The following is a 25,384-nucleotide window of genomic DNA, read 5'->3' as shown; positions in this document are numbered from 1 at the left end:
GCACATAGGGAGTCTGCTTCCTCTCTCTGTGTAGCTCTGAGGTTGCATGCTGGGCAGAGGCCTAGAGCTCTTATGCCTGATTTTGGAGGTGCCGGCTCTGCCGATGCATGGGCTCTCCTACGCTCCATCTTGTCTGTTATCGCTATGCGGTGTGCTCCCAGCCGGAGTATGCGCCTTGTAATATGCGCGAAAGATGTGCGCCAACTAATGTGCACTTAACAACGTGCGCCTATCGACGTGCGCCTATCAACGTGAATCAAGGTGTCTTCAATGTGCGCTTCTATGAAACATGCGCCCAATTATTTTCGGGCGCCCAACATATGCACCCGTCGCCTGTGCGCTAGAGGCGAGGCGACGAACCAGGGTGGATGGTGACGGCGAGCAGGCAGGCAAAATGGCGACCTCCTTGGCGGGCTGCCACGTAGGCCGACCCCGCTAATCCTCGCTTCCTCGGAGACCCACAAGTAAAGATGTACGCCTTGCCTTGTCTTCGGCACTTCCCGGCTGCGACCCGGGCGGTCTCCGGCTGCGGGGGGAGAGGGTGATTACCGTCACCACCGCGCTCGAGAAAGTGCACCCGCGCCCGAACCAGTCTCGCTCGGGGGCCAAGTCCTCACCGGGACAGAGGCTGCCTCTAAGCCGCGCCCGAGCCCTTCTCACTTGGGGGCCAGGTCCCTGCCGCGAGTCGGCCACCGGACCGAGGCTCTTACCTCCGAGGGACCACGGAAATCACCTCGGGAAACTCAACTGGGGGAGGGACCGAATGGTATCACAGCAGGAGTGCGGGGCTCGTCTTCAGGTAGAATTCTTCTATGGAATTTAGTCGTTAGAATTTGGAAAAACGCTCAGCGAGCATGAGGTAGCTCCAAACTGCTTTGGAGACGGAAATTACTGAATTGCTGCACTTCCTGCGGGGGTATATGTACCCTGTGCTGACATCAGATCCGACTCCAACTGCTAGCACGAGCACACTATACCCACTAGTTCTGAGTCCATCTGCTACACGCTAGGAAATATATCTTTTGTTGAGATGTGGCAACCAGAATTATACACAGTATTCAAGGTGCGGTCTCATCATGGTGCGATACAGAGGCATTATGACATTTTCCATTTTATTCACCATTCCCTTTCTAATAATTCCCAACATTGCTTTTTTGACTGCCGCAGCACACTGAACTGACGATTTCAATATGTTATCCACTATGACGCCTAGATCTCTTTCTTGGGTTATTTTATTTATTTATTTAAGGCTTTTATATACCGACTTTCTTGATACAAATCAAATCAACTCGGTTTACATCGAACTAAGCAGAACTATAACCAACCAATCAACAAGTGACAATTTAAAGGAGCATAAAGTTACATTATAACAAGGATGCCTTAACTGGGATAAGGAAAAAAAGAGGGGGAGAACGAAGATAAATTACTATATACAATGGAATATGGGAGGGAGGCAAGGAGCCAACCTCACGATGACCTGTGAGCATGATTAGCGTTTATTTACATAAGCGATTTGAAAGTTCTAAATCAGACTGTTGGGCTAGTGGTGGGGAAGGCTCGGCAGAATAGCCATGTCTTTAATTTCTTTTTGAAAGTTAGAAGACAAGTTTCCTGCCTGAGGTCCGGAGGCATGGCATTCCAGATGGAGGGCCCTGTGGTAGAGAATGTCCTGTCTCTGATATTTGAGTGGTGTACAATTTTGATTGGGGGAACATGTAAGTATCCCTTGTAGGCATGTAAGGATCTCTTGTAGGCATCTCTTAAGGATCTGGTCGTCGAGTGCAGTTTGAGAGGGTGTGAAAGATCTACTGGGGTCTGATGGTGGATATTTTTGTGGATAATTGTCAGTGATTTATGAAGGATCCTGAAGTTTACTGGGAGCCAGTGAAGGTCTTTTAGAATGGGGGGGATATGTGCTCTCCGATTAGTGTTTGTTAGAATTCTCGCCGCTGCATTTTGGAGCAGCTGGAGAGGTTTTATAGTAGAAGCCGGTAGACCTTGCAAGATGGAATTGCAGCAGTCTATCTTGGAGAAAAGAATGGCTTGAAGGACAGATCTGAAATCGTAATGGAATAGGAGCGGTTTGAGTTTGAGTACTTGTAGCTTGTAGAAGCACTCCCTTGTGGTATGTTTTATAAATTGCTTTAAGTTCAGGTGACTATCTATTATGACTCCAAGATCTCGGGTGTGGGATATTAGTATGTTAGAATGCAGTTGGTTATGAAAGCGACTGCCTTCTGGGGTGATTAGCAATAGTTCAGTCTTGGAAGTGTTGAGCACGAGGTTAATGCTTGAAAGATGATGGTTGATCGTTTGTAAATGAGAGTTCCATAATTTGAGTGTTGAGTCCAGTGACTTGGATATGGGGATTAAAATTTGTACATCGTCTGCATATATACAGAACTTAAGTTTTAGATTTGAGAGTGCATGGCAGAGAGGGAGTATGTAGATGTTAAACAGGGTGGGCGATAAGGAGGAGCCCTGGGGAACTCCGAATGGGGTGTTAGTGTGTGAGGATTCCTTGTTATTGATTTTTACCTTATAGCCTCTGTTAAGGAAGGAGTCGAACCATCTAAGAGCTGATCCTGCAATACCTATATCTGATAGCCGGTTTAGTAGGGTATTGTGATTTACAGTATCGAAAGCTGCAGAGATGTCAAGAAGGGCTAGGAGGAATGATTGTCCTTTGTCAAAACAGATGTGAATTTGTTCTTTTCAGAAACCGTATTGTGAAGGTGTAGAATATTATGGTCCTCCAGATAATCTGAAAGCTGCTTATTTACAATTTTCTCCATGATCTTGGCTACAAACGAAAGATTTGAAATGGGGCGGTAGTTGTTGAGGTCATCCGGATCCAGGTTCGGTTTTTTGAGTATGGGTTTAAGGGTGGCCAATTTGAGAGTGTCTGGGAATATTCCTTGTGAGAGGGAACAGTTGATAATATCAGCTAGATATTTGGAGATGTATTCTGGTATGAGAATCAGAAATTTGGAGGGGATTTGGTCCAGAGGATGGGTCGAAGGTTTCATTCTTTTTATCAGATTTTCCACCTCTATAGTGTGGGTAGGATCAAAGAATTCCAAGCTTATGTCTGTGTTTGGTCGGTGGAGGGTATCCGGAGACAGTGAGTTTGGGCTGGTAGGTAATTTAGCTAGGGTGTTTGAGATTTTGTTCTGAAAGAATAAGGCCAGATCATTGGCTTTCGATTGGGCTGTATCGTCTGGAATAGTAGGGGGAGCAGTTTTGGTGAGTTCCGATATGTACGAGAAAAGAGCCTTTGCGTCGAATATCATATCGTGGATATGGTGGGCATAGAAATCTCTTTTTGTTCGAAGCGTTGTCGTTCTGTAATGGTGGAGGGCGGCTTTGTATATGGTTAGAGAATGGGGGTTGGGGTTCTTCCTCCATTCTTTTTCTTTCCGTCTTAGGTTTTGCTTCAGGGTACGGAGCTCCTTAGAGAACCATGGCTGTTTATTTTTTCGAGAAGGATCAATAGTTTTTTTTTAGACAGTGGGCATAAGTTATTAGCTATCATTTCAGTAATAGTTTGCCAAGAGGTAATAGCAGAATTGGGGTTAGATAGATCCAGATTAGGAAGTTCTTTGATTAGAGAGTTGCCGAGGTCTTCTGAAGGACATGGTTTCCTGTAGTACAAAGTGGTCGTCTGAAGGGGGGCAGAAGATCCTGTCAATGACTTGATGGTGGAGGTGATCATGAAATGGTCTGACCATGGAACCGGGAGGCATAGAGGGGGTGACAGTGGAATGAGGTTGGAATTTGTGAAGATAAGGTCAAGAGTATGACCTGCTTTATTTGTGGGTTGGTTGATGTGTTTGAAGCCCATGTCTGAAAGGGCTGATAGGAAGGCTTCGCAGTTAGAAGATCGAGGACTGGCGTCGATGTGAAGATTAAAATCTCCAAGGATTATGGCTGGAGAATATAGTTTTACGTATTTGGCTATGATTTCCACCATAGGAGAGGAGTCTTGTTCTAAAAGTCCGGGGGGAACGTAAGTGAGGAGGATTTGGAGCGACTTAGATTTGAAAAACCCTATCTCCAGTTTGGGAATTATATTGATAGATTGAAGAGTGAGGTTAAGAGATTTTTTGGCAGCTATGAGGAGACCTCCCCCTTTTTTCTGGGTAATGTAGCACCTAATATGGAACCTAACATTGTGTAACTATAGCATGGGTTATTTTTCCCTATATGCATCACCTTGCACTTATCCACATTAAATTTCATCTGCCATTTGGATGCCCAATTTTCCAGTCTCACAAGGTCTTCCTGCAATTTATCACAATCTACTTGTTATTTAACTACTCTGAACAATTTTGTATCATCTGCAAATTTGATTATCTCACTCGTCGTATTTCTTTCCAGATCATTTGTAAAGATATTGAAAAGTAAGGGTCCCAATACAGATCACTGAGACACTCTACTGCCCACTCCCTTCCACTGAGAAAATTGTCCATTTAATCCTACTCTGTTTCCTGTCTTTTAGCCAGTTTGCAATCCACGAAAGGACATCACCAACTATCCCATGACTTTTTACTTTTCCTAGAAGCCTCATGAGGAACTTTGACAAATGCCTTCTAAAAATCCAAGTATACTGCAAATGCATGTTGATGAGACTATTAGTCAGTCATGCTCAATTCAAAAAGTAAAATGTGCAGCCAAGCCGCACATTTTACTCTCAGAAATTTTGGCAGGAGTTAATTTCAGCCGGCACCGGGAAAGTGTACAGAAAAGCAGAAATTAAGCGATATTAAGTCGGAGGCTCCAAAAATAAAAAAAATAAAATAAAAAAAAGTCTGCCTTCGGCCCACGGGTTGGAAGACGGACGCTCAATTTTGCCTGCATCCATGTTCCGAACCCGTGGCTGTCAGCGGGTTCGACAACCAATGCCGGTAAAATTAAGCGTCAGCTGTTAAACCCGCTGACAACCGCTGCCTCCTTATTAGCGCTGACCCTGATTTGCATACCGAATCGCGTGCCCAAGCCCCTCTACCGAGCAGTTTACTAAATCGGCCTGTGTGGTAGCCACATCCTCTGGCAATACATTCCAGAGCTTAAATATGCTTTGAGTGAAAAACCTCTCTCTGATTTGTTTTAGATGAGCTACTTGCTGACTTCATGGAATGCCTCTCAGTCCTTTTATCATCTGTTCCAGACCTTTCAGGATTTTGTAGACCTCTATCATATCCCCCTCGGCTGTTTCTTCTCCAAGCTTAACAGCCCTAACCTCTTTAGCCTTTCCATCCCCTTTATCATGTTAGTCATTCTTTGTACTTTTTCCAGTGCAACTATATCTTTTTTTTTTGAGTTGCAGTGACCAGAATTGCACAATATTCAAGATGCAGTCTCACCATGGAGCAATACAGAAGCATTATGACATCCACAGTTTTATTCGCCATTCCCTTCCTAATACTTCCCAACATTGTTTGCTTTTTTGACTGGCACAGCACACTGAATTGATAACGTCAATGTATTATCCACTATGACACCTTTCCTGGGTGATAACTCCTAATATTGGTGCCTAATATCATGTAGTTAAAGCAGCTATACATTTTTTCCTATAAGCATCACCTTGTACTTGTCCACATTAAATTTCATCTGCCATTTGAACACCCAATCTTCCAGCCTCACAAGGTCCTCCTGCAGTTTATCACAATCTGTTTGAGATTTAACTATGCTGCATAATTTTGTGTCATCTGCAAATCTGATTACCTCACTTGTCTTACCCCTTTTCAGATCATTTATAAATGTATTAAAAATCAACAGTCCAAGTACAGGCCCTGAGGCACTCCACTGTTTCATTTTCCACTGTGAAAACAGACCATCTAACCTTACTCTCTGCTTCCTGTCTTTTAACCAGTTTGTAATCCACAAAAGGACATTGGAAAATTGGTTCTTACTAATTTTTGTTCCTGTAGTACCACTGATCAGTCCAGACTGCTGGGTTTTGTTACCCTTCCAGCAGATGGAGAAAAACTTCGAGAGCATCCCCTCTTAATCCGTTTACCACCTGCATCTCTTCAGTATTAATACTACCATAGCAAAAATATGCAACTATTCAACATGTAGGTCAAGCAAAGGACAAGAAAGAAATGACCGAACTATGTACATGTGAAATCTGTGAGCAGCATAAGGAGAAACCTGTACCTTTCTTCAGCCTGTAACGTGTCTGAAATAAAATACCATTATGACAGATCGAGCGGACTCAAGAAGATCCTGGTCACTCCCAATGGGCAGGCGCTGGACTGATCCGTGGTACTACAGGAACGAAAATTAGCAGGTAAGAACCAATTTTCATTTCCCTGTACGTACCAGGATCAATTCAAACTGCTGGGATGTACCAAAGCTTCCCTATCTGGGGTGGGACCTTGAGAGTCCTGCTCAAATGAAACTGCTCCCGAAAATGTCAACATCTGGCACCTGGACGTCCAAACAGTAGTGGTCTGGCAAAGGTGTGCAGAGACTTCCAAGTCGCCACCCTGCAAATTTCTTGGCTCTCTGCCCAGGAAGCAGCCTGCGACCAGATCAAATGTGCTTTCAAATGATCAGGGACAGGCTGTCCACAACAAATATAAAATGGAAGAAATGGTCTCTTTCAACCAACGGGCTATGGTCGCTTTATGACACTTCTTAGTGCCCACTCCATAGAACAAAAAGATGATCCGAGACCCGAAAGCATTAGTGACCTCAAGATAATACAAGAGGACCCTCCTGACATCCAGTCACCTCAATTCCCTACCGTGAGGTACATCCAGTTCTATACTGGGAAAGACTGGAAGTCCCACTGACTGATTAGTGGAAAGCTGAAATGACTTTTGGTAGAAATGAGGGAACTGTTCTGAGCGAAACTCAGGAATCAGGAATTCGTAAAAAAGGTTCCCTGCAAGAGAGGGCTTGAAACTCAGATACCCTCCTAGCGGAGCAGATCAAGACCAAACACACCACCTTCAGCGTTAAAACTTTTAAGGTGGCCTTCTTAAGAGGTTCAAAAGGAGCTTCACACAGGACCCTGAAGACCAAATTAAGGCTCCAAGACGGACATAATGGACAGACTGGGGGATTCAAATGCTTTGTTCCTTGGAGGAAACCACCACATCAGGATGTGCTGCCAGTGCCGCCCCATGAATCTTGCCTCTTAGGCATCCCAAGGCTGCCACCTGCACCAGGAGGAAATTAAACGACAACCCTTTACTAAGGCCTTTCTGTAAGAACGCCAGAATCTATGCCACAGAGGACAGATGAGGAAGGACTCCCTGCTCGCGACACCAAGATTTGAAGAACTTCCATACCCTGACGTAAGTTAAAGAAGTAGAGGTCTTCCGAGCTCCAAGTAGAGTAGTAATATTTCTGGATAACCCTTCTTCCTTAACTGCTTCCTTTCAAAAGCCAGGCCACTAGACAAAAGCAATCTGCCTGGTCGAAAAATATAGGGCCTTGACACAGTATGTTTGGAAGATGACTCAGGCATAGGGGTCCATCCACTGGCAAGGTTGACTAGGTCAACAAGCCAGGGTCGTCAGGGCCACAGCGGTCCATCCACTGCAAGGTTGACTAGGTCGACAAACCAGGGTCGTCAGGGCCACTCCGGAGCCACTAGGATTACCTTCCCTGGGTTAATTTCTATTCATCTTAGAATCTTGCCTATCAGAGGCCATTGCGGAAACAGAGCAAAACATCATTTGGCCAAGGGAGTACCAGGGCATCGACCCCTTCTGCGACTGAAGAAACGGGGTGCCTTGGCATTCTTTTGAGTCGCCATCAAGTCCAGATGAGGAGCACCCCATCTTCATGAGATGAGGGTCATCACTTCTAATGACAGCTCCTACTCTCCGGGGGTCCAGCCTTTGGCGGCTCAGAAAATCCGCTTGCACAATGTTGGTCCCCGCAATGTATGATGCCGCCAACAAGGCTAGATACTGATCTGCCCAAGTCATCAGCATCTCCGCTTCCAAGGCTACTGGATGACTTTTGGTTCCTCCTTGACGGTTGAGGTTGTCGCATTGTCTGAATTTGTCTAATGCTCTCCTAAGTCCCTGAAGCAGACAAATTATGTCGAAACACGGCCGATGTCAGGCAGACTGCCCCGACTCATAGGATGTTCACACTAGTGAGTGAGTTGGGTTGACAGACAAGGAGCGAGCACATCGTGAACCATCACTTAAGCCAGTGCCGAAGCACTATTATTGAAGTATAAGATTAAAAATTTTAAAAAATAATAAAAAAAAACGTCTTGAAACTTTTGAAATTAAAGACTGTATGCATTAGCTAAAATATTATGTGGTTATTACACTCATAAGTGCTACCGCACATTAGAACACATCATATGTATTCCCCATAGTAGCAGTTTTTTTGGTATTGTTAGAGGGGGAATTTGCAAGGTCTTGTTGTTTGTGGGAGACAGAATACTGGCAGGCTGGTGTCAGCACAGATGCATATAAGGGGTGACATCAGCAAGCCTGTCTCCACATGCCAGTTGGTGAGCAGAACCTGTTTGTCTGGACTGATCTGAATGAGGAGGAAAAAGCATATTAAATTTAATCAGTTGCTAGTTATGATACGTTCAAACACCCCAAAACTTATTTGGAAGGGCCTGAAAAATGATATTGGGGTGTGCTCAAGGCCAGGCCTGCAAGATCTTGAAAACTTATTTTCTACAACATCCTTTGTTAGTTTAATAAAGATATCGCATCCACAGTTTGATTTGTAGCACTTCTTTTCAGGTTTAAGAGGCTGAGCAGCATGAGTGTATGTCAATACCTCCCTCCTCGAGGGATCATCCAGAATTTGAGCAGTTAAATGCAACTACCTATATTAGTGTATAATTGTGTCCTTTATGACAGAAACATACTGTCAAAATTATGATTTGTTTATAAGGATTGTATGTAGTTTTGTGTTCAGTGAAGATAGTTTCTACTTTATGCTTTGCAATCTCCTCTGGTACCCACCTTTATCTCCCTCATATTACAGAAAGTACAACAGAGTCCATTATTGTGCATATTTTTGGTAAGAAAAGATAAAGAAAATACAAGCTTGTGGGATGTTAGGCAGGTTCCTCCTTTGCTATACTACCCTCCCTGTCTCTAACTTGAAGCCTGCAAACTTCAAGGTCACCCAGCACAAGCTTTACTACTACTTTGTGCGCCCCTTCGTGCTGACCCCTTCAGCCACTCTCTTCTGAGCACCCCCCCCCCCCCTTTTACTCAGCACCAGCAAGACTTAAGAATCTAATCACGAACCCCCCCCCCCTTTTTTTCTTTAACTCGTCATCTTTGCAACCCCTGACCCCTTCTATCAACCCCTGCTCTCCTTGCCTCACCAGAAATCTTCCCGCTTCCCTCCACTCACAGCAAACTACCATGGAAATATACCCCATTCCAATTCTCAAACACAGAACCCACAAACACGCACCACTCCACATCACTCCCATAGCATACTGCAAATCACTCATACCTATCACAATTTCCCCTCTTATGCAACTTCTCAGACTCGCCACTATCATCCTCTTCAATTCACAATCACTGGGTAAAAAAGCCCCCATCCTTAAAGACCTCCTCCTTGATTGTAAAGCTGACATATGTGCATTCACAGAAACTTGGCTAAAACATTCAGACATAGTCCTCCTTAACCATCTCCCTATTCACTCTTATGATCTCTTTTCTATACCTAGACCCCAAAAAAAAAAAAAAAAAAAAGGCGGAGGGTTACTAATCGCTGCCAAAAATCACCTTAAATTAATACACATAAACACCAACACCCCGCCTAGTCTAGAAATCGGACTCTTAAGTCTCGAGAACTGCAAATATGCTTAGTATATGCCCCACAAAACCTACTTGACCAAAACCTGTCACCACTCATTAAATACATAACAGTCAACCTGAACACAGACACCCCAGCCATCATCCTAGGAGACTTTAACCTCCATGTAGAAGACACCCCTCCCTCTTCATCCTGTGAATCTCTACTAACGCAATAGGCTTTCAGCAAATCAATGCTGCCACGCATAAAGCAGGACACTCGCTCGATTTCATATTCATCAACTCCCCCATCCTGCACACCCATTCATGGTCTGACCATGCACTCATAAAAGCCCAATTATCCATAAAGATGTCCACAATAACTCCCCCTCCCCCCCCAAACACAACAATAACATTTATTTCAGGAAACCCTATAATAAAGATGAGTTAACCTCAGCCCTCGCTAACTCTCTCTACAACTTAGACCTCACCAACCCAGACTTAGCCCTCTCCTCCTGGACCAATATCACAAAAAGCATAGCCGATAATCTCTGCCCCATCACGTCCAAGGAAGTAAATCACACACTACACGTAAAAAAAACCATGGTACACCCCCCACTCCTAAAAAAACTAAAACTTGACCTCAGACTGCTCAAAAGAAAATGGCGCAAGAACCCCTCTCCAACACAACTTGCCCTATACAGGTCCTCTTTACACACCTATAGCATCACCATCCTCAAGACTAAACATGACAAACTATGCAGCAAAAATTCATGATTACCCACATAATCCCAAGGCACTTTTCGCATATGTTTCTGAACTCACCAAAATAGCACCCCCCCCATCCCTGAAGTGGAATCCAAAGCCAAAAACGAAGAACTCGTGCTATTCTTCCACAACAAAATAGCTAAACTCCTGCTTCGTTTCTCCTCCCCTTCCCCCCTAGAATCCTCCCTCCACCATAACCCCAACACGGCCATGGACACACTAGACACCACCTCTGCCTCAGAAATTGAAACATTTTTAAAGAAGCTCAAGCTCTCCTCACACCCACTCAACACTCTTCCCACCAAAGCTCTGCTAGATGTCCCTAACATTATCGCCAAACCCCTAGTATAGTTCCTGACGCATTAAAGTCAGCTGTAGTTAAACCCATCCTAAAAAAAACCCAACCTTGACCCCTCAGACCTCTCTAACTACCGACCCATTTCCAACCTTCCCTTCCTTGCCAAGATCATGGAAAAAGTTGTTAACACCCAACTTTCAGCCTACCTAGAAACACACAACATTCTATCACCCAGCCAATTCGGTTTCCAAAAATTCTTTAACACGGAAACCCTCCAGCTCTCCCTCACAGACACTATCCTCAAAGGAATAGACCATGGTCACGCCTACATCCTGGCCCTACTTGACATCTCCGCAGCCTTTGATACTGTTAACCATGATATACTAATCAGACGCCTTACAGAAATCGGCATTACTGGATCAGCCCTTCACTGGTTCACCTCCTACCTAGAGAACAGGCATTATATAGTCAAAATTGGAAATTCTGAATCTACTCCCACGCAACTTACCCAAGGGTCCTCCCTTTCATCCACACTCTAATATTTACCTCCTTCCCCTCTGCCAGCTCCTCACAGATCTTGGCCTACCAAACTTCATTATACACAGACGATGTCCAAATCCTCATTCCCATCCAGGATTCCCTATCCAAGTCTATTAAAACCTGGGAGAACTGCCTCAGTGCGATAAACCTCCTTCTCACCAACCTCCACCTAGCCTTGAACCCTGCAAAAACCGATCTCATCATTATCACTCAACATAAAATCACCAAGCATCCCCCTGACATGAACCCCTCCGCACTTCCAAATTCTTTCCAACAACATGCAAGTAGCCTAGGCGTCACCATAGACAGCCAACTAAACCTGAAAAAATTTATCAACGCAACTATAAAAGATTCCTTCTTCAAACTCCACGTCCTCAAAAAAAACCCCAAAAAACAAACCACTCCTCCACTTTAATGATTTCTGTACGATCCTTCAAGCTATGATCCTGACAAAACTGGATTACTGTAATTCCCTACTCCTAGGCCTCCCTGCCTCTTCCATCAAACCTTTACAAATCCTTCAAAATACAGCAGCCAGAGTACTAACCAACACTCTTGAAAACTGACCACATTACTCCAATACTTAAGGAACTACACTGGCTTCCGATTGCCTCCCGCATCATCTATAAAAACCTATCATATATAAAATCATTCACAACAACAACATATGCTGGTTTGACAACTCCTTCCACCTCAGGGCTTCAATCGCCCCACCAGAACAGCATATAAAGGCACCCTACACATCCCCTCCCCCAAGACTTGTCACCTGATATCCACAAAAGAGCGAGCCTTCTCTATTGCAGGACCCACCTCTGGAACTCCATGCTGCCAGGCCTTCGACTTGAGCCATGCACCCAAAAATTAATAAAGCTAAAAACATGGCTTTTTAAACAAGCATTCCCAGATTAAACTTTCGTGCCTTCAGCATTTACACCTTTATGTGCAGTTTCCCCTACCGCACCGCCTTCCCTTTCTCATCCCTCCCCTTTTTGCACACCACCTATTCCCCTCCCACCTCCTCCCAGTGCTTCACCCTGGATCTCTCCATGCCATATGTCTCTTCCTCCACCCAGTCTCCCCCTACACCAGCAAAATATCTTCCGCCGCCACTTGCAATGCTCGCTCCACCCTAAACCAGCAAAACTTCTGCCGCCGCTACTTCAAATTATAGTTACCTTGTTCTTGTTCTAAGCTCTTATCCCCGCCCCTGTTCAATGTACTTTTGTGGCAAGTTATATGTAAACCAATATGATGTTCCCACGAATATCAGTATATAAAAACGTTATATAAAATAAATACTGGTGCTAAGAGCTAAAACATCTGGCAACTACCCAGGACAGAATGTGTTGGGTTTAAAGCTAGTGGTCACAATATGGTGATTAGGAGCAGAAGATAAAGACCAGAAGTCCACAATCTTATAGAACATACGCATATTTCATGAAAGTTATACAAAGACATCTCAAACAGTGCATGTCCTATTCCAAAGGGCATATAACCCCAGCATAAAAAGTCTGAGAGAGACTCCCGCTGAGAGCTGATTCTGAACAGATAATGCTACAAATCTCGCACCAATAGAGATCTCCAGTACGGACGTCTCCAAACTGAGAACTTGCTTAGCTGACTCACAGTTTAGGAGGGCTGGAGACTTTTACAGAAAAGGTGACAGCTTCCACTAGGCTTTTGTATATAATTATACAGTATTAGCTGGGAAAGTTACTCTTGCTTTTTGTGCTGTCATACTATATATATTCTGTTATTTGTCTCAGACATTCTCATAAGCACCTGTTTTGTGCATATATTATACAGAAAAAGATATCTTTTCAGTTTCACATAAGACACAGTGAGTTATTTTCTTAGTCGTCTGACCACAAGACAAAACATCTCATTCCAGAAGCTACTACACTACCTAGTAAAATTAGTTTGCTACCCTTAGCCACGCAGTGAGGGACATTTTTGTCTGAGGGATGTAACTAATTCCATTTTAAAATGGTTTTGTGTATTGCATTGTTTAATGTTATATTCTTTCCTTTTCTTATTGTATTGTTTCTATGGGTTTGGATTTAGTGGGATATAAAAACAAAAATGAAATTAGATCCCTCGTGAAAATCATCAAAACAAAGAATTCTATTAACCAAAGTCCACAATCTGAAACCACTGGCTAACACTTGCTATGCTGTACAATGTTACATACAGTTAGGAAGATGTCCAGCGATTCCATACTGAACAGTCGTTCCAGTCATTTTAACTTCTTTTAAAAGCTCTCTCAGAATTGATGTCTGGTATAAATTCTTATGCGGGGAAACAGGAGAAAGATGAAGAAAATTCAAACTGCATGTAGAAAATCAATGAACAAGGACATAATATATAAATATCTAATGAAATTAAAAGTAATGTTTACATCTCTAATCAACACAATCTAGGACTAGTGTCCCCTAGCCCAATCTTCAGAGAAACGTGGCCAGTCTGGTTTTCAGAATATTCATGAGATATTGCATGCACTGCATCCAATCTCCGAAAGCCAGACTGGCATCCAATCTCCTGAAAGCCAAAACTGGCCAGTGATCCCTGGGCACCGGCAAAAAACTGGACACCACCATGAGAAAACAACAGTGAGCAGTTTGAGGCCAATGGGCCGCAGAAAAGCAATGCATTGGGAAGAGGGACTGCACAGAAGGTAGAAAACCACCCGGAGAGGGGGGGGGCGGCGTTATTCTTGGACGGGGAAAAAAACAGGGAAAAAAAAAAAAAAAACACAAAACAAACAAAAAACCCACACTTTTTGTGAAGCTGAGCTCCAAAACCACGAGGCAAGTGCATTGCGGAAGAGACTGAATGGGGACCTTCCATGGATATGCTGGGCATGCTCAGTGTGCCAATCAAAGCTTCTAGAAACTTTGAAAAAAGTTTTCCATGCCTGGCTCCATCTGATGATGTCAGCCATCCTGCTTTTGTCCTAGGCGAAAAATGAAAACCCTCAGTAGGGTAAAAGCATGCATGGGTTTCCTCACTGCTCACACTTTTAGTCAGATTTAATCTTGGAGGAAATTCTGTGCTTCTGCAGAATCCAGGCTATACCCACCACTCGAGTGCTATCACAGCAAGAATCAGTACAGCTTAATCACGAGGAGTTGGGGGGCCGGGGAAGGGAAGAGAATGACTATATATCTACCATTGTAAGAGGGACATTAATAACATTGGTCTGCCTAGGGCACGACAGACCCTTGCTAAGTGAGAAAAATGTAAATACTGGATTGCACTGAAATGCAGAATGACAGTTTGCAAAAAATATTGTTATTAGGACAAATAAATGTGCAGAATTTAGAAAATTGTATGTGCAGAATTTTTAATTTTTTTTGGTTGCAGAATTCCCCCAGGAACACAAGGAAACAACAAGCACTGGTTGAAGCCATTTTTCTGCCCACACACATTGCACATTAATTCTGCAAGCATTTGTGCTACAAATGGTTAAAATTACTTCTACTTGATAATTTCTTTCCTCTAAGGAAGGCAGGCCAAACCACACTGTGGGTTTATGCACCTCCTACCAGCAGAAAGACAACTAATTGCTGACATCCACCAAATATAGCCCTGCCCCGACATCAAATGCCAATATCTTTTAGAAAATATACAACTACACTGGCAAATCAATAATACATCACAAAATTCCAAACGCAAAAAACATAGTGACATAATCTTTGTTAGAGAAAATATTTCCCAAACAACTTCTATCTAAAAATTTCAAAAACACAGACCCAAGGAATACCCCTCTTAAAAATCCCAACCTATACATTTCATACCATTCACACACATATCCTCTAAAAACCTTGTTTTCCCAACATCTTTTCCTCTATATTAAATTTTTCAAATATTCTCACATTTTCAAAACTAACATTTCCACAAACAGAAAAAATTCCTTGTTGCAATGATTTATAACTGTCAAATGATCACATTCTTCACTTTATATCAGTTATGTCATTCTCATATTCCTCTTCATCCTCCCGATCTTTCTATTATCATCCCATTAGCCAGATCGTTATATTAAGGAGTCCTCATTTAATAGACGTGTTAAATTCTCTTCCCGTTAGATTAGAATCAACTTTGCTTATATCTATGGATATTGAATCCCTATATTCCAGTAGCCCTCAAGGAGCTACCATTAGTTTGATAACAGAGGATTTGGAAATGAGGGTTGAAAAGAAGGTCCCTACACATTTTTGGTGGATTTGGCAAGCTATTGCTCTCACTAGAAATTTTTTGTTTTAAAAACGAATTTTTTCAGCAGGTTCATGGAACTGCAATGAGGGCCACAATGGCCCCAGATCTCGCATGTTTGTACGTGACAGCCTTTGAGGAGAAATCTGTTTATTCCTCTCTTTGGTACAAACATGTGAGATTTGTCGTTATATTGACGACATCCTTATAATATGGTCAGGATCTAGAGCAGAGTTTGAAGAATTTTTCCACCATTTTAAATGGGCAGGATGTAAACCTTAAATTCACCTGTGATATTCAGACAAAATGGGTTTCCTTTCCTAGATATGAAAGTGGCTAAGAAGATGGTTTTTTTTTGTGACTGAGCTTTATCAGAAGGCCGCTGACAGGAATGGGTTGTTGCATTCACCAAGTTCCATCCCAACGTATTCAGAGAAAACATTCCATTGGGGCAGTTCTTTCGGGTTAGGAGGATCTGCTCGATGTGTCAGTATTTAAGAAAACATGCCAAGGATTTGCAGGAGAGATTCAGTGCAGGGGTGTACCCGGACCGGGTAATTAGAAAGCCTATAAAAAGGGCATGTTACATCAATGGGACCTTTATTAACTCCTAGAAAGCCTGTTAGATTCCTGATCTTTGGTTGCATTCTACCCTATTCGAATAGGGTAGGTGATTGTGATCCAAGTTAAAAAGAGCCATTGGCATTGGTCAGTGGGTTTTGTGGGAATGGAAGATCCTCCGTTGTTTCATTTAGGAGATCTAAGAATCTTAGGGACATCCTTGTACAATTCCGATTTTGACATGCAGGGAAAATCTGGACAGTGTCACGGGAGGGACATCACCTGTGTACAAATTTGAGTCTAACGGTTGCAGTTTTTTTTTATCCATCCGGTTTCGGGGAGAAAAAGTTTAAGAACAGCTACTACTTGTCAATCTGTGTCAGTGGAGTACATTATAAAACGTCCATGCTGTTTGCTTTACGTGGGCAAAACATCAAGGAAAATCAAAACCCGGATCTTAGAGCACTGTAGTAGATTTCGAAATGAAGTAGAAACTGCCCCGTTGGTGAAGCATTGGCGTGAATACAGACATTCGGTTGAGGATCTTTGGTTTTTTGTAATCCAAGAAATAAAAAACAGACGCGGTGGCAACTTGAATAAAATGTTGTTGCAAGCAAAGCAGAGATGGATTTTCTCTTTAAAAAAACTTTTATGCCAAATGGATTAAATGATTAGAATTGACTGGATCGCGTTTGTTTTCTAGGTGGTTGGGTTTTTGGTCATAGTAAAGAAATGTGCGATGGGTATGTTTGGAGAGGTGCAGCATTGTCCCTTTAAAATGGTTGGAATTTGGTTGATGAATATGTAAACGTAATAGTCCCTTTTAAATTATGGCAGGGAGTAGGAAAGGAGGTGGATATTAGATTGGGTTGCTCTGATTGGTTGAAAAGAATTCAGAGGTTAGGAGGGGAGGAGTCTTCCATCCCTTTGATTCGCTTGATGGTGTACAGTGGTTTGAACGCTTGTGGTGTCCTCTTGAAAATTTGGTAAGTTTCTGAATATCTCTCTTCCTTTTTGGGGATAGAATTTTTGGGGAGGAATATAGAGATTTTTGGAGAGACGTTACTTGATTTAATTCACTGCAGGTAACAAAGAATGAAGCACGGATACGTAGGCAACAGCTTTCCTGTGGGAACTCCTTTGAGGAAACATGAAGAGTGAGAGGTCGGGGAATGTATCTGTAAATGCATTCAAATGTTCTTTGGACACACAGGTAAAAATTTGTAAAATGTCATTTAATGGAGAGATACTTACTGATAATCTCGTTTTCCTAGTGTAGGCAGCTGGACTCAGAAACTAATGGGTATAGTGGGCTCGTGCTAGCAGTTGGAGACGGATCTGACGTCAGCATGTAGTACCATATACCCCTGCAGGAAGTGCAGAAGCCTCAGAATCTTCCTTGCAAAGCATTATGGATATATGTGTGACTGACCGATTGATTAACTGAACATGATTAACCTGACCGATTGACAGTAGCTGGCGACCGCCCAGTGTTCTCAACCGGAAGGACGTCGACACCCGGCAGGGTGGATGCCCTATGTAAGAAAACATGGCTTACCTTGAATCGGTGAATCCCCATGTATATCGGCAGTCGGGCGGGAGATGCCGAGTCCATCTGCCTTATACTAAGGAAAACGAGATTATCAGGTAAGTGATCTCTCCATTTCCTAGCGTTGTAGCAGATGGACTCAGAAACTAATGGGATGTACAAAAGCTACTCCCGGACTGGGTGGAGGCTGCCGAGGTCCGTTTAGGATTGCCCCTGCAAATGCTGTGTCCTCCCTGGCCTGGCGCCAGACCGTAGAATCTGGAGAAAGCATGGATGGAGGACCACGTTGCCGCTCTACATATCTCTGCAGGCGGACAGCATCCTAGTTTCTGGCCCCAGGGGCCGCTTGTGCTCTGGTAGAGTGAGCCTGACCCGTAGAGGTGGTGGTTTTTGTAGAGTATGGAGGCAAAGAAGACACTTGAGGCAGCTTTCATCGCAGGCAGCAAAAGGGGCTGGAGCACGCTTTGGCGCTCTCCTTTATTGTACATTCATACAAAGGCAGATGATGTTGTCATTAATGATTGGCTACTTTTCCCATCGCAACAGACGAGTCCCTACACTATTGGCTTTGGCTCAGGGGGTGTGCACGGATCATTTCATTGGCTGCTGAAATCTATACCTCCTGACTTTTGTCCTGCCTCTGACTAGGGAACACCCAGCCCCTACTTTCAGGCTATCAGGATTAATTATAAGCCAGAGAAATACATGAAGTCAGGTATTCTCTCCTTGGCAGAGACTTAAGCACAAGTGATGCTTTTATTCAGGCAAATGTCAGGGAGAAGGGAAGTTAGTGTTTAAACCCTGATGAAATGGCTTGCTGGCAAGCGCATATTTCCCACAGTTTTCCCGCTTCTACGTAGGCCGCCTTGATAACTTCTTTGATCCAGCGAGCAATAGTTGCCCGTGAGGCCGCTTCTCCTTGCCTCTTCCCACTGTGAAGGACGAACAGGTGGTCCGTCTTTCGTACTGCTTCCGACATTTTCAGGTATCTGGACAGCAGCCTGCCGATGTCGAGACGCAGTATTCGACCTGCTTCCGATTTCTTCAACCCTCCCATGGTTGGCAAGGATATGGTTTGGTTGAGGTGGAAGTGAGAGACTACTTTGGGTAAGAAGGAAGGAACCGTGCAAAGATGGATAGCCCCTGGGGTGATTCTGAGAAACGGATCGCGGCAGGACAGCGCTTGTAGCTCTGAGATGGGGCGTGCTGAGCATACGGCCAGCAAGAACACCATCTTCAAGGTTAATAAACGAAGGGACAGGCCTCAGAGGGGTCTGAAGGCGGGTCCCGCTAGGAATTCCAAAACCTAGGTTGAGGTTCCACAGGGGCACTGGCCACTTCAGTGGCGGGGCAAATGTGTTTGACTCCTTTCAGGAAAGTGAAATGTCTGGGTGTGTGGCAATGCTGTTGCCGTCACTCCTGGGGCCGTAGCAGGATAGCGCTGCCACCTGAACCTTGATTGAATTGAGGGACAGACCTTTCTGAAGCCCATCTTGCAGGAAATCCAAAATGATGGGGATTTTAGCAGCATGTGGATTGGTGCTGCGAGTTTTGCACCAGGCTTCAAATACTCTCCAGATCCTTATATAAGTTAGTGATGTGGAGAACTTGCGTGCTCGGAGGAGTGTAACTATTACCGACCCAGAGTATCCCCTTTTCTTCAGTCGAGCCCTCTCAATGGCCAGACCGTAAGAGAGAATTGAGCTGGATCCTCGTGAAGGATGGGACCTTGTCGCAGCAGGTCCCTGTGAGGGGGCAGGGGTAGAGGATCCCCTGCCAGTAGTCTTCTCATGTCTGCGTACCAGGGTCTTCTTGGCCGGTCCGGGGCCACCAGAAGAACTAGGCCTCTGTGCGCTGAATCTTGTGTATAATGGCACCCAGCAGGGGCCATGGGGAAAGGCATATAGCAGGATCCCCTGAGGCCATGGCTGTACCAGGGCGTCGATCCCGTGGGATAGAGGATCTCTCCTGCGACTGAAGTATCTGCGTACTTGAGCGTTGGACCTGTCCGCTAGTAGGTCCATGCCCGGAATCCCCCACTGATCCACAATCATCTGGAAGGCCGTGGATGACAGCTGCCATTCCCCCGGGTTTAGGCTTTCTCTGCTGAGGAAGTCTGCCGTGGTGTTGTCCTTCCTGGCGATGTGGATGGCGGAGATGTCCTGGAGATTTGCTTCCACCCAAGCCATCAGGGGGGCTATTTCTAAGGATACCTGTCGGCTTCTGGTTCCGCCCTGTTGGTTGATGTATGCCACCGTGGTGGCATTGTCCGACATCACTCTGACTGCTCTGTTTCGAAGTCTGTGGGCAAATCGCAGGCAGGCTAACCTGACTGCCCGTGCCTCTGGTCGGTTGATGTTCCACCCCAACTCTTCTCTGTTCCACCGCCCTTGGGCAGTTAGCTCTTCGCAGTGTGCTCCCCAGCCGCTCAGGGCTTTTTTTTTTCAGTAGCAGGCCCTGTTTTATGGCATTCACTCCCAGATTTCCTCCGCCTTACTCCTTCTACACAACAGTTTAGAAAATCACTAAAAACCTACTTATTTCAGAAAGCCTATTCTCTAACCCATAAAATTAACATTCACTTATCTCTCACAACGTCACTATCTACTTTCAAACAGACAATACCCATAAGAAATAATATTATACATTCAATCCAATTTTACTGTTTAAAGTCGTAGGACATGAATGTTTATTGTGCTATTATTTTAATGTTAGTTTTAATTTGTTTTATTTTATAGCTTGTTCATTATGTATGTTTGGTTGTAAACCGTTTTGATTAATTCTTTTGAATTGTAAAGGCGGTATATAAACATTTTTAAATAAATAAATAAATAAATCTGTAGTTGGGGGAGGACATTTTTTGACCCCCGGCTCGTGTGGCCGGGCTGGCAGCCACCACCGTAACTGATTCCGTACTCTGGCCGGTAGAGGTAGATGCACGGTGTAGTTCTGTAATCGTGGGCTCCACCGAGATAGGAGGGCGCGTTGTAACGGTCTCATATGCCCATGGTACCACTTCCAGAGTGGATGCCATTAGGCCGAAGACCTGTAGGTAATCCCAAGCTGTGGGCCGGGTGGTGCTCAGCAGAGTCTGTAAATGATTCCGGAGTTTTGATCTCCTCTTGGAGGTCAGGCTGACTGTCTCCTTGGGTGTCGAATCGGACTCCTAGGTATTCCAGCGACTGCGAAGGCTGTAGGGAACTCTTGTTTGTGTTGACTACCCATCCTAGGCTTTCCAGAAGAGATATAACTCTGTTGTTGCCTGGTGGCTCTCCTCCGGTGACACTGCCCTGATCAGCCAATCGTCTAGGTAGGGATGGACGAGAATTCCTTCCTTCCTGAGTGACACAGCCACCACTACTATTACCTTGGTAAAGGTCCGCGGTGCGGTGGCTAACCCGAAGGGTAAAGCCCGGAACTGAAAGTGTTGTTTCAGGACTTGGAAGCGAAGTAGCGCTGGTGATCCCAATGGATTGGGATATGCAAGTAGGCCTCTGACAGATCCAGGGATGTGAGATACTCCCCTGGCTGTATTGCACTTCGGACTGACGCAGAGTTTCCATGCGAAATCCTGGGACCCTTAAGTGCCGGTTGACTGACTTGAGGTCCAGGACGGGTCTGAAGGTGCCCCCCTTCTTGGGTACGAAGAAATAAAGGAGTAATGCCCAGAATTTATCTCCCATGCAGGCACTGGGATTATGGCTTTTAGGGACAGGAGCCTCCACAAGGTAGCTTCCAGCTTCCAGTGCCGCCCTCTTGAGGGGTGGACAAGGAGATTCCACAAACTTGTCCGGAGGGAGACGAAGGAAGTCCAGGTAATACCCTTCTCGGATGATGGCGAGGACCCACTGGTCCGAAGTAATCTCGACCCATCTGCAGTAGAATAGGGTTAGCCTGCCCCCTATGGCTTCTTCCCCCAGATGGGTCGGCTGATTCTCATTGTGGGGTGCGGCCGGGACCCGAACCCGAGCCGGTTCCCCTCTTGTTGTGCCTGGTCTGAAAGGACTGGTTCCTGGTCTGAGAACGAGGTGCTTGTAGCTAGTCCTGTAGGGGTTGAAGCGTTGAGAGCTTCTACCTCTGGATGGCCTAGGAAAAGGGCGCTGGTTCCTCCTTGACTTGTCTTCTGATAGACGGGGTAATGGAGAGGCGCCCCATTTGTTAGCCAGTTTCTCGAGGGTCGCTGCCGAACAGGAGGGATCCCTTAAAGGGCATTTTGTAAGGCGCGTCTTGGAGGAGTCGGCCAACCAATTTCGTAGCCAGAGCTGTCTCCTGGCTGCCACTGAGGATGACACTCCCTTGGCTGCCGTACGGACTAGGTCGGAGGCTGCATCAGTGAGGAACGAGAGAGCTGATTCCATCACAGGCTAGGGTGTTGTTCCTAGCCTGTGATAAACAGGAACGCGTCACCACGGTGCAGCAGGTCGCGATTCATAGGGACATGGCTGCCACCTCAAAGGCTCGTTTCAGAATGGCGTCCAGGCGCCGGTCATGTGCATCCTTGAGGGCCGCCCCTCCCTCCACTGGAATGGTGGTGCGCTTCACAATTGCACAAAACTATGGCGTCTACCTTGGGGCACGCCAGCAGCTCCTTGGTTGCCGGGTCCAGGGGGTACATGCTAGACAAGGCCCGACCCCCTTTGAATGAGGCCTCCAGTGCATTCCACTCCAGATCGATTAAGCTGCTGTGCTGCTTGTAGGAGGGGAAAATGGTGAGCCGTTTGACTAAGGCCCTTTAGCAGAGGGTTCATTCTAGGTTCCCCTGGGGTGCCTTGGCCCGGGATAGCCAGCTCCGACAGGCATTGAGAGACCAGGTCTGGGAGATCCTCCTTAAGAAAGAAGCGTCTCATGGCTCGATACGGCTCTATCCCAGAGGGAAGTTCTCCCTCCTCGGGGAGCTCGCCTTCTTCCTCAGACCAATCTGAATCCCCATAAGTGGGGCTTCCGGGTGGCGGGTGGCCGTGCCTAGGTCTTGAGGGTCCAGGGGCACGGTCATCCGGTACGTATGGGTCCGTTCGGGGATCAGACTGCATCTTGACAAAGGCGTGAATCCCCTTGAATAATTCCACCCAGGAGAGCGAAGCAGGTTCTGGCCTTAGGGCCACCAGGTCTCTAGGGTTCCCCGGCTGCTCACCTCGGCCTGCTAGATCCAGGATGTTCCCTGAAGAACTGGCAATTAATCTGGGCTGGGACCGGCCCTGGCCTGGAACTCCCAGGGCCTCCTCACATTGGGCACATAGGGAGTCTGCTTCCTCGCTCTGTGTGGCTCTGAGGTGGCATGCTGAGCAGAGGCCTAGAGCTCTTATGCCTGATTCTGGAGGTGCCGGCTCTGTGGACGCCTGGGCTCTCATACGCTCCATCGCGTCTGTTATCTCTATGCGCCGGTGCGCTCCCAGCCGAAAGTATGCGCCTTGTAATATGCGTGAAAGATGTGCACCCATCAATGTGCGCCCATCAACATGAGCCTAAACAATATAATATGCGCCAAATTACTTTCGGGCGCCTAACATACGCACCCGTTGCCTGTGCGCTTAGTCTGGTCTGAACGCTAGATCGAGGCGGCAAACCAGGGCAGATGGCGATGGCGTGCAGGCAGGCAAAATGGCGACCTCCTTGGCGGGCTTCCACGTAGGCAGATGCCGCTAATCCTCGCTCTTTGAAGACCAGCAAAAGTAAAGATGTACGCCTTGCCTGATCTTCGGCGCTTCTCGGCTGCGACCCAGGCGGTCTCCGGCTGCGGGGGGAGAGGGTGATTACCGTCACCGCCGCGCTCGAGGAAGTGCACCCGCTGCCTCTAAGCCGCGCCCGAACTCGTCTCGCTTGGGGGCCAAGTCCTCACCGCGAACGGATCGGGACCGAGGCTGCCTCTATGCCGCGCCCGAGCCCTTCTCACTCGGAGGCTAGGTCCCCGCCGCGATTCGGCCACCGGACTGAGGCTCTTACCTCAGAGGGACCACGGAAATCACCTCGGGAAACTCAACTGGGGGAGGGACCCGAGGGTATCACCGCATGAGTGCGGGGCTCGTCTTCAGGTAGGATTCTTCTATGAATTTAGTCGTTTAGAATTGGAAAAACGCTCAGCGAGCGTGAGGTAGCTCCAAACTGCTTTGGAGACTGAAATTACTGAGCTTCTGCACTTCCTGCAGGGGTATATGTACTACGTGCTGACGTCAGATCCATCTCCAACTGCTAGCACGAGCACACTATACCCATTAGTTCTGAGTCCATCTGCTACACGCTAGGAAAAGATGATTTTTTGGTTAAAGTTTGAGGTATTTTTCTTATGTAAAATTGTTAATTATTGTAGATGAAACCTGTATGGGCATACCATTAAAAACGAATAATGTTGGAGGTTTATGATCAGCAGAAAAAAGTCTTCAATGCTCTCCTGAAGAAGCCTGTAAAAAGGCGAAACATGTTGAGAGGATGAGAGGATGAAGAGGACATAGAAAGAAAGATCGGGAGGATGAAAAGAATATGAGAATGACAAAACAGTTGATATAAAGTAAGAATGTGATCGTTTGACAGTTATAAATAATCAATGCAACAAGGAATTTTTTCTGGAAAAGTTCGTTTTGAAAATGTGAGAATATTTGAAAAATTTAATATAGAGGAAAAGATGTTGGGAAAACAAGGTTTTTAGAGGATGTGTGTGTGAAAAGAAGTGTGAATGGTATGAATGTATAGGTTGGGATTTTTAGGAGGGTATTCCTTGGGTCTGTTTTTTGAAATTTTTAGATAGAAGTTGTTTGGGAAATTTTCTCTGTAACAAAGATTATAATATATTATATGTCACTATGTGTTTTTTTGCATTTGAACATCTTTAGAAAAGCAAACTGTGGACAAGTGATTATACCTTTACACATAACTTAGAGGTAGATCTTTAAAAAATACTCGATCGCGTACTTTTGTTCGCGCACCAGGCGCAAACAAACGTACACTGGATTTTATAAGATACGCGCGTAGCCATGCGTATCTTATAAAATCCTGGATCGGCGCGCGAAAGGCTGCCGATTTTGGGCAGCCTGCGCGCGCCGAGCCGCCTGCCTCCGTTCCCTCCGAGGCCGCAACGAAATCAGAGCGGCCTCTGAGGGAACTTTCTTTCACCCTCCCCTCACCTTCCCCTACCTAACCCACCCCCCCGGGCCCTATCTAAACCCCCCCCTTACCTTTGTTCCTCGATTTACGCCTGCTAGAAGCAGACGTAAATCTACGCGCGCGCCGTCATCCGACCCGGGGGCTGGTCCGGAGGCCTCGACCATGCCCCCGGGCCGGTGCCACTCCCCCGGTCCCGCCCCTGACACGCCCCCTTTTAAAAGCCCCGGGACTTACACGCGTCAGCGGCCTATGCAAAATAGGGGCACCGGCGCAGGGCATTTAAAATCCGCCCCTTAGTGAATGACTCGTTACCTCCACCTAACTTGGAAGCACTGAGCCCAGATAAATAATTGCCACTGATTACCCAGGCTTGTACTCACTTAAACCCATAACAAGGAAATAAACTGCATCATCCCTGGGGGGGGGGGGGGGGGGGGGGAATGGCCCAAAAGGAAGAACCGCCCCCCTCCAACCAACTTTTTTTTTTAACCTGATCTCAGATCTTGCCAACTGAATCCATGATTGGGCCGATGGCTAAGAGGGGGAAGAGGGCACAAGCCTTCACTGCTGAGCTCTCCCATTCCTCCTCTTTATTTCGAGCCTAAACCTGGC

General features: G+C 45.8%; 1 protein-coding gene across 1 annotated transcript in view; it reads right to left on the bottom strand.

Annotated features, from left to right (window-relative positions):
* USP16 (ubiquitin specific peptidase 16) overlaps nt 1–25,384 on the bottom strand; it is a 557,777-nt gene that overhangs the window by 409,842 nt on the left and 122,551 nt on the right. Inside the window, exon 7 of the mRNA XM_029578724.1 lies at nt 13,596–13,643. Coding sequence (XP_029434584.1) covers nt 13,596–13,643 — 48 coding nt within the window. The remainder of the gene's footprint in view (nt 1–13,595; nt 13,644–25,384) is intronic.

This window comes from Rhinatrema bivittatum, chromosome 15 (genome assembly GCF_901001135.1).
Source record: "Rhinatrema bivittatum chromosome 15, aRhiBiv1.1, whole genome shotgun sequence".
Taxonomy (NCBI): Eukaryota; Metazoa; Chordata; class Amphibia; order Gymnophiona; family Rhinatrematidae; genus Rhinatrema; species Rhinatrema bivittatum.
Note: the sequence above shows the minus strand (reverse complement) of the source record. Positions and strands in the feature narration are given on the sequence as shown.